This window comes from Pelodiscus sinensis, chromosome 27, assembly GCF_052426305.1.
Source record: "Pelodiscus sinensis isolate ZL-2025 chromosome 27, ASM5242630v1, whole genome shotgun sequence".
In the NCBI taxonomy this organism is placed as follows: Eukaryota; Metazoa; Chordata; order Testudines; family Trionychidae; genus Pelodiscus; species Pelodiscus sinensis.
Genome location: NC_143078.1, coordinates 17716268 through 17730870, shown reverse-complemented (window position 1 = coordinate 17730870; position 14603 = coordinate 17716268). Strand labels below are relative to the sequence as shown.

The window sequence follows — 14603 nt, the reverse complement described above, 5'->3', positions numbered from 1 at the left end:
GCACCGTTACCCCCTGCAGAGTCAGGTCTACTACCAGGAGGCTAAGACGTTCCACACTGTTACTAACAACCAGGCCACAACACTCATCCTCACCAATTCTAGAAAAACAACGAGCAGTCTTGGGGCACCATAGAGACTTACAAAAATATATAGAATCCTGAGTTTTCATGGGTGAGGAAGTAGGTTTTGCCCACAAAAGTGGATGAGTCCATATCTGTTAGTCTCTAAGATGCCACAGGACCATTTGTTGTTTTTAAAGTGACAGGCTGATACAGATGCCCCTCTGAGACGATTCTGCCAAGCATTGCCTCCTGGGAAAGGAGAGAATGTGGCTTTAGTCTGAGACCCAGCTTCAAGCCCTGTTTCAAACAGGTAGGGACACATTTTCTGCAATGGAGACAGGTGCATTGTGCTGCATGCCAGTTTACGCCAGTGGGGAGTTTGGGTCCTGGGATTCCTCAATTCATTATTAACAGGTCTCCATGGGTGCAGCTGGCAATTCCAACACCCTCCAGCTGGCACCTTTTCAGGTGCCTGAATTTGCCCCCTCTTCTCTCCTCCAAGCTTGAGACCCAGTTCCACAGCCTAAGCACCAAGCAGTTTGCTGCCGCCACCGAGAACCAGAGGCTGAAACAAAACAACCAGGACCTGGAGAACCAGCTGCAGCAAATCCACATACAGCTGCAAGAGACCCAAGGGCATCTGGGTGCTATGAGGGGCAAGGTATCTTGGCTGCACAGTGAGGAGCAGAGGTAAGTACTCTTACTGTTCCCTATGGGACACACAACAGCAGAAAAGTAGCCTATTCTGTAGCTAAGCAGACGTCCATTCCCTCCTCAGAAGGCTCTCACAGTGCAGGAGTGGCTTGAATTCCCTTCTGTTTGAATGAGAGCCACTGCTACCTAAAGGGGACTCACGAGAAAAAAAGTTTGTGGGTCTCTACAGCATCAGGAAGGCAGTGTTTCATAGTGGCTAATGCTCTTGTTTGGGACTCTGGGCCCTAGGTTCTCTTCCTGGCTCTGTCACAGGTTTGCTAGGTGGCCTTGGGCAAGTCACTTCATCCCGCCTCAGTTTGCCCGTCTGTTAAGTGGATATAGTGGTACTGATCTCCTCCATAAAACTAAGCTGTGTGGGCAAAGAGTGCTACATAAGCCCTCGGTGTCACCATCATCACACAACTAATGGCTTGCCTGTGCGACACTGTCAGCAGAGAAATTGAGGCAGGAGCCAGTGTGTGGGGGAGAAGCTTGTCCAGCAGCTGCCTGGACTGTACCTGCCCTGGGGATAGAGCACATCAGCCTCCAGGGCTGTCCCCTCTCATCAGCCTGAATGCATGTAATGCCTTCAACATAATAGCCGCCCTTCATAAATGCACCCCCTGCCTTTCTGCAGCCTGGCGCCATAAGCCTCACATCTCCGATCTCGCCAGCCCTGCCTGCACCCACTGTCCCGTTCCGGGATCAGCACTGTAACCAATGTGGGGAGCAGTGCCCTGTGCTCGAGGAACCATAGCACAGAAACATCAGGAGGTGGAAAGGCTCAGGCGCAGGAATGGTGCATTGTAAGCTCTTTCTATTTGCAGCGACAGGCCATTGGCTGAGGCAACGCAGGAGCTCCCTCTGCCTTCCCAGGTATCTCATTGGTTCAGAGGGAAAACGGATCCTGGTTTCATGCTACAGTTTAGGGGGCTAGACAGTTAGCCCCATCTGCTCCCCGTAGCACTGCCCTTGCCTGCCGCCTCACACAGTGGCGCTCACCCTGACCAGCTCCAGTGGCCGTGGTACCCCAGGAGGCACTGCTTTAGCAAAGCCTGGTGGGATGCAGCACTGTCTGCCAGTGCTCAAAGGGGACTGTATCTCATGGAGTCTCTCTATATGTACACGGCTCTGACATTGTAGCCCCGGCGTTCAATCCCACCCCACCCCACATCCCAGATTTAAGGGCCTGAGTTGCTAGACCAAAGCAATGTCTACACTTGTCTTTTTAGCACAATCCCTGCCTACACAAGACTCACTCCCAGCTGCAGTGCGAACAGGCCCATAAAGGGAGTTGGTGCAGTCCAGGGGATTGGATCATGAACTGCGACTACCTCTGACAGGCTGCATGGTTCTGAGCAAGTTGCTTCCCCCTCACCGGGCCTCAGTTTCCCCATCAGTTGAATGTGGATGATACTACTGTCCACTGTAAAGCACTTGGAGATGGATGGCATAACAGTATTTTTAGAAGGCCCATTCATAACAGAGGGAGGGGATAAGAGAGTTTGCACTGCAGCGAAAGGGAAGCTATTTTTCCTTTTAAGTTCTCACTGACTTTTTTCCTCTCCCTTTCCCCTGGGTTATTTAAGGATTCGTTGAACAAGGATGAAACGTCCTGCTCTGAAAAACAGATTAGTCTTGCATCCCAGCAGAGTGGCGATACATCAGACAGCTCCCATCAGCTGTAAGTGACACCGATGTGGCTGACTTGTTTATATAAGGCAGGATCAAAAGAATGAAGATTGCCCTTTGGTGGTACTTTCATCCTGCTCCAGGGCAGCCACCATGTTCCTCCCAGGTGCTGAGGTTCTGGAAGCCCAGCGGGACACTGTGTTGTACCTAACACATGGCGTGAGGGAGCAGGCTACCCAGTGTATCTTATACCCTGAGCAGCAATGGAGGGGCATTTTGTGCTCCATCTCCAGGGAGACAGAAGGGTGATTGTCTGTAACATGATGGCTAAGTGAACAGTGCCCCTTTCCAGTGGCTAGGCCAGAGAGAGGATAACAGCCTACTGCTGCCACTGGACAACTGGTTTACACTTTAGCCCCAGTGGTAGAGACCTGAGAAGTGGTGCTAAAGACCACAGGTCCTACCCCCACTAACCATCAGCAAAGGGCATTGTTGATTGCACTTCCTTACCTATCTAGCCATCTCTCTGCCAATCTGCATCCATTACAAAGCTTAGGTATTTCAGGCTATCATCCCGGGATCATCCCCTTTTGCGGCTTTACCTTTGCATCAAGCCCTCACCACGTTTTATCTTCTCTATCAGTGGGTTGGGCCATCAACTCTTTTAACCTCACCCAGCATGCAAGGGGCTAGACAATAATCCCTCAAACCCAGTGCAATGACTTTCGTTGCTGCACGGCATCCCTGCGCTCTGACGTGTTGCATGGCACTGGTGTCTCGTTGTGCTCTGATTTGCTCTCCTGTATACAACACATGTAACTGTACATCACTTTGCAGGGCACCATGCAGTGTTTCGGTTGCTCCTGAAGCTGATCCAGGACAGAGGACAAGAGTAATCTCCATAGAGGAAGACCCCTTCCCAGAGTTTATGAAAGAGGGAGACTCATTCTTCCAGCAGGAACTTTCAAGCCAAAGCTCACTGCTCAGGGAACTGAACGATGCAATAGCAGCTCTGCACAAGGGGTCTGACCCACACATACCGCAGATGGATGATCTACCGCAAGGGGATGCATCTGTGCCCTCAGCTGGAAAAGGCAGAGATTCCGAGCAAAGGCTCAAGTGGGTCAGAGAGTCCGAGCACCAGGTGCTCTCAGGAAATGACAATGAACCGAAGGCCCTGCCTAACACACTTTCAGACCTGTCCCCCAATCAGGCTCCATCACAAGGAGAGACTCTGAAACAGGGACTAACTCAAGCAGAATCTTGTGCTCAGGAGGGAAAGCAGCCTGGGGCTTCGGAGCCAGCAACACCTGACGAGACTCAACAACTAAGGCCAAGAGATCCTCTTTGTACCACTGCTTCCAAGCCCACAATGCAAATCTCCTTTCACAAGAAGAGCCCACCCAAGGGAGGCATTCTCCAGCCGGATGGCTGGCAGCCTGGTGTTTCAGAGCAGACAGTGCCAGATGAAATTCAGAAGTGGGGATCAATGACGAGAGATGTGCTCCTGGCAGACATGTGGCTGTTTGCTGCTTCGGAGCAGAGGCAGCTGGAGGAAAAGGCTCCAGAAATGAAAGTGCCAGAGAAGACATTTGAGCAGAGTGAGACACTGAGAGAGGAGACCACACCAACTTATCTCCCTTATGTGGGAGCCCTGCAGGAGGAAGGTATAGAAAATGAAGGAGGGGAAGCCCTTCTCGGAGCTAGTCAGCTGGGGGTTAGGACCCAGGCCAAGACACAGCTGCAAAGCACTGGGAAGCCAGAAGTGATACGGGCAGAGGGACCACGAGGAGACACAGCTATTTGTCAATGGGAGGAGAAGGAAGAGAGCAGCGTGAAAGCGAGCAAGGATGCAGTCCCCAAATCAGGGGGCCAACAGTACCAAGCTAATGTGACACCTGAGCAGCCAGGCAGAGCTGAGATCAGCCCTGATCCAGACCATCTTTATAACGTGTTGTTTGTGGGAGACTCGAACGTTGGCAAAACGTCCTTTCTGTACCGATTACATGAGGATTCCTTCAACCCAAACCTCACTGCCACTGTAGGTAAGAATCCCACAGCTTCCATGAAGCATAAAATCAGTCCTGTAGGGACACAGGACATGCCCTGCCAAATCAAACCAATGATGGAGTCAGTCCAGCCTCTGACCTCGAAAGAAAGATGAGAGACATACTCCCCTCTCCCACACAGACACACCTTGAGCTGGGGTGTGCACATGTTACTAACTCCAGGCCCCAATCCTGCAGTCTGATTTGTGTGGGGGCCCCCCCGACCTTGCTGGGATTCTGCAGCAGCAAGGGGCTGGCAGTGGGGAGCAGATAGCAGGATTAGAGATAAACATTAAAGAAGGTCCATGGCCCATGATTCTGTGCTGTACAGGGGAGCTGGAGAAGAAATTCTCCCTGGCGCATGCACTGGTTGGCAGAAGCAGGCGATTTCATTACCCCATCTTATCATGCCCAACTGCTGCTCTTATTAGTCATCATAAAACTAACCAGACCTTTTAAAAACCCAGCTACAATTCTGGGATTTTGAACTGAGAAGAGACTATTGTGATCATCTCGTCTGGCCACAGAACGTCATCCTACCATTCCTGCCCCACGGCCATATCTTATGGTTGAATTCTACTACATTACAAAGTAGGGATGTAACAGTGTAACTGTTTAAATGGTTAACCAATCCAAATGAGCTTATTGGTTACCGTAACGGTTACATGCTGGTTCCCGGCCCCACTCCTGGGAAGCCAGCTGCCACCCCACGCTGCTGGTTCTGTATCAGAGGCAACAGTCCAGGGCGGCAGCCAGTTCCCTGAGAGTGGAACCAGCAGGCGGGAGCCAGTATGTGTTGGGAGTCCCTTTAAAAGCTGGGGAGCCAGCTGTTACCCTGCATGGCAGGCTCTGCAGTAAAAGCCCGCAGCTTGTAACCACTAAGGGTACGTCTACACTAGCCCCCTAAGATCGATCTAGGGAGGCTAATGAGGGCGACCAGAATTGCAAATCAAGCCTGGGATTAAATATCCCGTGCTTGATTTGCATGTTCCCAGCTGGTCGCCATTTTAGAAATTGACTAGCCCGAAGTAACTGCCTGCGTCTACACACGGCAGTGAAACAGGATTCCGATTTAAAGCCCTAATTCGAATTAGCTGGTAAACCTCATTGCAGGAGGAATACCAGCTAATTCGAGTTAGGGCTTTAAATCAGAATCCTGTTTCACTGCCGTGTGTAGACACAGGCAGTTACTTCGGGCTAGTCAATTTCTAAAATGGCGACCGGCCGGGAACATGCAAATCAAGCACGGGATATTTAAATCCCGGGCTTGATTTGCAATTCTGGTCGCCCTCATTAGCCTCCCTAGATCGATCTAGGGGGCTAGTGTAGACGTACTCTAAGATTTTTAACAGTTACCTAGTTAACCGTTTTTTAACATCCCTATTACAAATGTGCTGTGTCCTCTAGGAGTGGATTATCGGGTCAAAAACCTTTTTGTGGACAACAAGTGCTTTGCTCTACGCCTGTGGGACACAGCTGGCCAGGAGAGGTAAGATAATGGTGCACATACTAAGAAGAAAACATACAGGCCAGGAAATATCTCTTTGGATAAGAACATCCACAAATATATGCTCAGACAAGACGTCTGAGTGTGTATTTACTACTAGGCATATGCATGTTTATCGTGTGTGTGTGTATATACATAGAGAGTAAATACACACACACACACACTACATACTGTGTGTACATTTACAAGTACGTGCACACACACACACACACACACACACACTTATCCTCTGTGTGTAGAGGGTATACACACAAGATAATGTGTGTATTTACTCTGTATGTGTATGCATACACACATACATAACTACACTCATCTAATCTATATATAAACATATGCACACACAGTTAAAACTGCAAAACTGTAATCCATTTTGCAATTTAGCTCTGGTGAAGCTTTGCAAAAACCCTGCCTTCTCCCCCAGTTTCACTTGTTTCTCAAACAGTGCAAAATGGTGTCATTGCATCATACCCTTGCAGAAGGAAATATGTGCACATTTTTGCATATCTGAATTTTCAGTTTTGTTACATGATTTTGCACAACCCTTACCTGAAACATGCTTTATATGTAGTGGATTTTTAACCTCTGGATTACTGTTAAAAATGGTCCAAAACGAGTATGTATGTAAGTGTGAAAAGCAAAAGTGCGTTTTGACAGGTACCATAGCGTCACCAAGCAGTTCTTCCGAAAAGCGGACGGAGTGGTGTTGATGTATGATGTCACTTCAGCATACTCCTTCGCAGACGTGCGGTACTGGCTGACTTGCATCCAGGTGGGTGTGACAGGTAAAATCCTGGTTCCAGCGAAGGCAATGTCAAGATTTCCAGTGACATCAACAGAGCCAGGCTTCCACCCTATAACTCTTAAGAGAGGTTCAACCTGCCCCTTCCAAATAGGAATGAAGGGAGACTCATTGCTCCCCTAACAAGTAGGCATTATTATCCCTGGGGTACTGATCCGACCCAGAGAGGTAAAGTGATTTGCCCCGGACTGCACAATAAGTCAGTGCAGCACTAGAACTCATGTCTCAGCTTTCGATTCCAAACCCTCCATGGCATGTGAATGCTGTAATGGATGCATTACACACAGGGCCAGAACCTTAGCTAGAGTGAATCTGGACAGACCACGAGCCAGTTCCGACCCCCTGAGAATGGAAATGGTGTCATTTTTATGAAAACATTTTAAATTCATTTTTCAACCTGCTGTGGGGTCAGCGATTAACTATTGCAACAAGCTTCCAAGGGAAGTGGCAGATTTTCCATTTCCTCATGGCTTCAAATCCAGGCCAGATGCTTTTCTGGAAGAGGTAATTTAGTCCAGCACAAGTTACAGGGCTCCATACAGGGATAACTGGGGCAAATTCTATGGCCTGACACTAGATGATCCAACAGACCCTTCTCTCTTTAAACTGTGTGACTTTAGTTATCAAGGAAACTCAAATCCCAATGGACAAATTCATGCAGGTCAGCGGGACTTCTCTAGGCTTTGTCCGAAGGTGTCTAGAAGCTGTGTATGGTTATGATTTGAAGATACGCAGATCCCATTGTAATCAAACTTCCATTGGCTTCACTGGGACCTGGATTTCACCCCGACTGTCCTGCTTCATAGGAAGGAGCAGGAGATGGAATTGTCATCCTTCTACTTGGTAACAAAACAGACTGTGGTGCAGAAAGACAGGTATCAACTGAAGAGGGCGAACACATGGCTAAGGTATGTGCACAGATATATTGCTGTTTCCCCATCACTTTAAATTCTCTCACCATCCTTAGCTGGGGAAGGGAGGTTTAGAAGAAAAAAGCAAGTCCAAGACTACAACTAAGCCATGATAACCGACAGGATGAGTGTTTCCTTCCGTTAATGATTGGCTTGGGAGCTGAGGACCTGAGGCAAAGAAGAAAACCCATGATTGATCAGCTGGTCATAAATTGCCAGGAAACAACCACAGTATCATATTGTCTTACACCCTCCCATTCCTTGTGTTTTTGTGTGCTTCTGCTTGCCTTGTTTTAACAAAGGCCAGATCTATTCTAGGGGACAAAGTCAAACTAAGGCAGGCAACTTCAGGTATGTGAATGGTGTAGCTGCAGCCAACGTATCTTGGTTCGAATTTTTGCAGCATCCCCACTGTGGGAGGTTGATGGGAGAAACTCTCCCCATCGACTTCCCTTACTTCTCACAAACCTGTGGAGTATCAGAGTTGAAGGGGGCACAATCAGCAGTCAATGTATTGATTTATCGGGTCCTTAATATAGTCGATATACCTTAATATAGCATAGTCGATTAACCAATAAGCAAAAGCTTATAGGTTAATGCTATTGACTACACACATTTCCACACCCCTCCACCACCATCCTTGTCAGCACATTTTTTTAGCAGGCTGGACAGCAGCCTGGCTCAGTCCTGGCTTGCATCAGGTCTGGGACATATCCCTGCTACAGCTCTGCATTTAACACATATTAGGGGACAGGCAGCCCAGCTCAGTTCCAGCTCGTGCCAGTTTGGGAGCTCAGACCCACCCTGGACAAGTGGTGCTGTCACCCCGCACTGCTGCCTCTGTTTCAGAGGCAACAGCATGGGGCAACAGGCAGCCGACCCGCAAGGGGAGCTGGTTTTTAAACTGACTCTCCTAGTGGACCAGCTCCCACCTGGCACCCTGCACAGTTGCCTCTGTATCACAGGCAGCAGCACAGAGTGGCAGGGGCCCCGCCCCTGGGGATTACAGAATAGTCAAGTAACCAATTAGAATTCATGAGGTTAATCAACTATTCAGTTAACCCATATTTAACATCCCTAGTCCTTACCAGACCAGCTAAATCAAATCCTGGATGATCGATCTCTCAGTAAGTGGAGACAAGGCCTAAGACCGTGATCCAGTAAGCAAAGAGCCCCAGCATAACAGCTGACAGGGTCAGAGTCTCAGGCTGTACCGTTTTGGAGGAATGGACTCTGACCTGGAACTTCAAAGGTATTTTTGGTGCATAATTCCCGTTGATTTCAATGATAGTTAGGTGCTGGCATGTCTTTGAAGGTTTGAGCCTGCCTGCACCGTAATGTGCCAGGCATCTCTCCAGCACTATGGAAATAATAAAAACCTAAATCAATTAGTGATTCATCCCTTTTCAAAGATGCTTTGCATGTTACATGGAGTAGGGAGAAAAATGATTCCCCATAACCTCAGAGGATAGGTCAAAAGGAATAGGTCCAATTGCAGCAAGGGAGGTTTAGGTTGAACAATAGGAAACTTCCTAACTGTCCAGTCTCAGAGGGTTAACCATGTTAGTTCTAGCCATGGGGAGCTGGGGCTAGCATAGGGGGCAGGGGTAGGAGAGGACCTTCCCTCTCTTATGGTGTTCAACACGCTAGCCACTAGCCACATGTGGCTATTTGGCTGGTTGAGTGTTGCTAGTTGACTTGAACAATGTGACTATTTTACTGGTTGAGTTTGGCTAATTTTCTACAGCAGTTGTCACTATAGTGGCTACTGCTTCTGAACTAGTTGGCATCTCTTGACAGCTTACTTTGCTTAAGGGCCTTTGGTGAGGGACCTTGTCAAAGGCTTTTGGAAATTTAAAATCCACTAAATCCCCCTTTTCCATATGCTTATTGATCCCCTCAAAGAACTCTAGTAGATTGGTAAGGCATGATTTCCCTTTACAGAAACCATGTTGACTTTTCCTCAACAAATTATGTTCATCCATGTGTTTGACAATTCAGTTCTTCACTAGTTTCAACCAGTTTGCTTGGTACTAAAGTTAGGCTTGCTGGCCTATAACTGCTGGAATCACCTCTGGAGCCCTTTTAAAAAAATTGTTCTCACATTAGCTACACTCCAATTTATTGGTAAAGCAGCTGATTTAAATGATCGGTTATAATATCATTGTTCCATCGCCCATCCTTAATGATTAGCTGGGAAAAATCACAACACATACATCTGACCTGTTTAAATAGAGTCAATCTATGACTTGAATCGACAGTTCTGGAAGGAAAGTACTTTTGCATGTGCTCTCTTGTGTCTTCCAGGAGTACGAGCTCTTGTTTTATGAATGCAGTGCTGCATCAGGCCACCAAGTCTCTGAATCTATGTTTGGCTTGGCTAGGTGAGCAATGTGCAGGGGCCTGTTGACTGTCCTGACTTAGACTGGGTACCAATTTCCACTGCTCTTCAGCTTTGGATGCTGATGTGTCTCCTGCACCTGAAAGCTTTGCATCCTCATGCTCCAGCGATCCCTTACACAGCTCTCATGTGCCCACCCAGGGCTGGTCACAGCTGCAGCTACACCAGTTTTCCATTGCTGAGATCTGGCCATAAGTGCAAAGATCAGAGTCTGTTCTGGCTGAAACAGGTCCTTATATTGCCCACTATCTTAGCACCTTCCAGCTACGGGAAGCAGCGTGGACTGGAACACCACTTTCCACAACTTCCATTGGCTGGGAATGAGAGATGTAAAATCCCATTTAATTACTTAACCAATTAAATGTTAACCAGTTAAACGGGCAGGTCGGGGTGCTGGGAGTCAACAGGCTCATACTGAGCAGAAGCAGCAGTTGAGGAGGGGAAGGGCTGCTGGCTCCCAGCCCGAGAGGGTTCATAGGCTGGGAACCAGCAGCTCCCCTCTGCTGCCGCTTCCGTCCCTCCCTGCCCCGGTGCGAGGCTGTCAATTCCCAGCCAGCATGGGGCTGTTCCTGAGTAACAGTAAACCGTTACCTGGTAACCATTAAGAGTGATGCTTCCTGGGTAACAAGTTAACTGGTTACCTGTTCACATCCCTATTGGGAATGGCAATCCACAGCCAATGGGAGCTGCAAGCAGCTGTACCTGCAGACAAGGAAGTAAAGTGCCAGCACACCAGGAGCTAATCCTGGCAAACTGCAGACATCCACAAGCCACTCAGTGCCCACCCATGGTTTAGGCTGCAACTTTACTGAGGTTGGAATCTTCAATAGAGCTAAAGGAGCTAAATTCTATTCAACTGATGTGGGAGGTAGGCATGCAACTCTTTTCAGAGCTTTTGAACACCCCAGCCTACACGTTGGTAGGGCTTTCCAAGACAGATGAGGATGTAGATTCAAAATAACACAGTAATTAACTGGCTAATTTGTTTCATGTTGATCATGCCAGGTCACTGAAAGCTCACGAAGACAGATTAAAAACAGAAGTGGTAGATGTACCAAAGCCACCTAAGAAGAAAAGAGGCTGCTGCGGATGATCCAGAAACTCAGAGCTTTGAACACAAAAACACAGCCAGAAATCACAAAAATAGAACCCTATTATCCTTCATCTCTGCTTCCCATGTTTGACTTTATTGATTGCCTTTAAGCATTGCAGAACAAACACAAGTATGAAGACTGGTACTTCTGCTGTTTTTATTATCTATATATATATCTCTTGCTTTCTGTTATCACCACTCCAATTCTTCTGAGGTCCACAAAAGCTCATATATTTTGGTTAGTCTCTAAGGTGCCACAAGACTCCTCATTGTTTGTAAATTATGAGGGAGTGAGCCATAATTTGTGTCATTCATAGCTAATCTGTGTCTCTCATTGCTTATCTCCACAGTATGTTAGTGCCTAACATATTAGTGGGGAAATACTATTTCTTTCATTGAGAGATCAAAACTATGCCCCTTCATTGCTGCTATGCTGCTACTGATGCAAGAAGCAGAAAAAGCCCAGCTGGATTTTCAGCTCTCAGAATGAGTTTTGAAGCCAGCCCACAGAAGATCCTCTTTCAGGGAGAAATTCACTCTTATGCAAAGGGCCCGCCACGCACAAGGCCTATGTATGTATCACAGATCTCACAATTGTGTTTCAGTGGTGCAGGTGCCTCTGCACAGTGGTAAATTTCACTCAATGTGTAAACTGAGAAAATCTGATCCAGATTCAATTAAGAGAGAATATACAACAGGTCTCAGTCTCATGTTAGTCATTTTTCCTGACTGCACTTTATAAAGTATGGCATCAGTGTTAAGTATCTTCTCCTTTAGAATACCTAGCTTTGCCCCCACTTACCTTGCATATTGTTCTACACAAGAAAACATTAAATGATGCTCTTCTCTACAAATGTGGCTACTTAAAACTGTGATAAAAAGCAAAATGCAGGATTATGTAGCACTTCAAAGACTAACAAGATGGTTTATTAGATGATGAGCTTTCGTGGGCCAGACCCACTTCCTCAGATCAAATAGTAGAAGAAAACAGACACAACCATATATACCAAAGGATACAATTAAAAAAAATGAACACATATGAAAAGGACAAATCACATTTCAGAACAGAAGGGGGATACAGGGGGGAGGGGAAAGGAAGGTAAGTGTCTGTGAGTTAATGATATTAGAGGTGGGGAAAGGTAGATGTCTGTGAGCTAATGGTATTAGAGGTGATAATTGGGGAAGCTATCTTTGTAATGGGTAAGGTAGTTGGGGTCTTTGTTCAATCCCCCGGAGAGTGTCGAATTTTAGCATGAATGACATTTCAGAGGATTCCCTTTCAAGTGAAGATGTAAAAGGTCTTTGTAGTAGAATGCAGGTAGTTAAGTCGTTGAGACAGTGTCCTTTCTGGTTGAAATGACAAGAAATTGTTTTTTTTTTGTGATCCTGTCTGATATCTGTTTTGTGGGCATTAATCCTTTGGCGAAGTGTCTGAGACGTTTGTCCAATGTACATAGCAGACGGACACTTTCGGCACATGACGGACACTTTCGGCACATGATAGCATAAATTATATTTCTGGATGCGCAGGAATGTGTGTTCTTGATCTTATAACTCACTTGGTTAGGTCCAATAATGGTATCAGCAGAATGAATATGTGGACAAAGCTGGCAATGGGGTTTGTTGCAAGGGAAGGTACCAGGGTTGGTATTAGTGTGGTATGTCCTGTGGTTGTTGGTAAGAATCATCTTGAGGTTAGGTGGTTGTCTATAGGAGACTATGGGTCTGTCTCCCAGAGCCTCTTGGAGTATGGTATCCTGTTCTGAAATGTGATTTGTCCTTTTCATATGTGTTCATTTTTTTAAATTGTATCCTTTGGTATATATGGTTGTGACTATTTTCTTCCACTATTTGATCTGAGGAAGTGGGTCTGGCCCACGAAAGATCATCATCCAGTAAATCATCTTGTTAGTCTTTAAAGTGCTACATAGTCCTGCATTTTGCTTCAGCTACACCAGACTAACACGGCTACATTTCTATTACTGTGATAAAAAGGATACACAGATGGCTAGAAGGTACAGGACAATTAAAGCACTTTGTAGCAATGAGTCAGCTGAACGTTTGTGAATCTGTTGTTTTCAATAGAGCAGATTTTGAGCAATGGAACAGCCTCCCTGGCAATATATTGTTGCATTAGAACAATTCCAGGTAAGGGGAAAGCAAGGGTTTGCAAGCTTTTTACAAATGCAAATGTTTGTTTTTAAAATTGCATTTTGTGTTTATTAACTGGAGAGTGACACAAGCACAAGCAATATTAGCAGTACTGTTTATCTGGCATTACTTCAGCTGCTTCATTTGTACAAACTAAGGTTTGCTGCAATGCAATGTAGCTAACTGAGCTAAGAGCTAAGGATGCAAACAGGTAAGCCCAGATTCTGAGAGTCAGTTGCCTAAAAGCCTTTTCAGCTCATGGTCTAGGTATGTAAGACCTAAGTGTTATTGAAGAGCAGCATTACATATTGTCAGGGGATTTGTGTAAGCTATAGTTCTTAATGAGATTTATTGAAATATTTTAAAGACGAATCTTGGTGTGTCAGACAATTGCTTGGAAGGGTTTGTGACTGATTATCATCATCACCAGTGTTATTTACATTTACATCCCCAGAGGTCTCAGCTAGATCAGGGACCATGTTGTGCTGCACATATGTAGAGACACGAGTCATTTTTCCAACAACACTATAAATAAAAGTATAATTAACTTATTTCTGGGCTTGCTTCTCTTCGGGGTGATATGAGTGCGCGCGCGTTTCATAATGCTATCAGTGATGTCAGTTCTGCGTGCAGCTACTGAAATTCAGTGAAGGGAGCCAGGAGGTTTTCACAGAAATGCAGAAGGTATTTAGGGACTTAATTGAATGGAACTGTCCATGTGTTGGTTCCAGTTGGGGAAAATGAGCAATATAGAATCATAGAAGACTAGACTTGGCAGAGACCTCAGGAGGTCACCGAGTTCAACCCCCTGCTCAAAGCAGGGCCAATCCCATAGTTACATTACAGGACAGCTGGGAATATAGTCCAACAACAGACCAAGACCAAAAATCTCAAAAACAGCAAAACTGATTAACAAAGGGAGAGATCAAATGATCACAAGTCAACAAATGGCATCAGAGCATAACCAGTGCTAGTGTGCGTAACAAATTTTTACTAGGTATGGCACACCCTTGTCATTAAGAGTTAGGCTCAGATCACACATTGTCAGAGCTCAGGGGTTCCAGGGTCTCAATGAATGGCTGTCTATCCCTGTTAACAATGCAACATTTCAGAACCCCCCCCTCCGCCCCCCAAAATCAGTAAAACTCTGTTTCCCAATCTGATTTATCTGCCTCTTGACACATATTACAATAAAGGGTGAACCTCTTGCAGCCATGTCTTAGCTGCAAGGTCACTGGCTGCATAATCAGTTCTCTCAACATGAACATTAATCTCTCTTCTAATAAGAAGTTAAAGTCCCCCCATT

At 46.3% G+C, this 14603-nt stretch overlaps 1 protein-coding gene across 6 annotated transcripts in view; it reads left to right on the top strand.

Moving 5' to 3' along the window:
- RAB44 (RAB44, member RAS oncogene family) overlaps positions 1–12139 on the top strand; it is a 34640-nt gene extending 22501 nt beyond the window's left edge. For 2 of the 6 annotated variants that reach the window (XM_014574689.4, XM_075910563.2), the window contains 9 exons: positions 565–752; positions 1583–1631; positions 2345–2439; positions 3225–4432; positions 5843–5924; positions 6597–6711; positions 7548–7649; positions 9960–10036; positions 11059–12138. In XM_014574689.4, coding sequence (XP_014430175.2) covers positions 565–752; positions 1583–1631; positions 2345–2439; positions 3225–4432; positions 5843–5924; positions 6597–6711; positions 7548–7649; positions 9960–10036; positions 11059–11146 — 2004 coding nt within the window. In that variant the 3' untranslated portion in view covers positions 11147–12138. Of the gene's footprint in view, positions 1–564; positions 753–1582; positions 1632–2344; positions 2440–3224; positions 4433–5842; positions 5925–6596; positions 6725–7547; positions 7736–9959; positions 10037–11058 lie in introns of those variants that run through there. The other 4 variants (XM_014574690.4, XM_006125290.5, XR_012897926.2 and 1 more) reach the window with 4 other exon arrangements.
- Positions 12140–14603: the final 2464 nt, after the last annotated feature.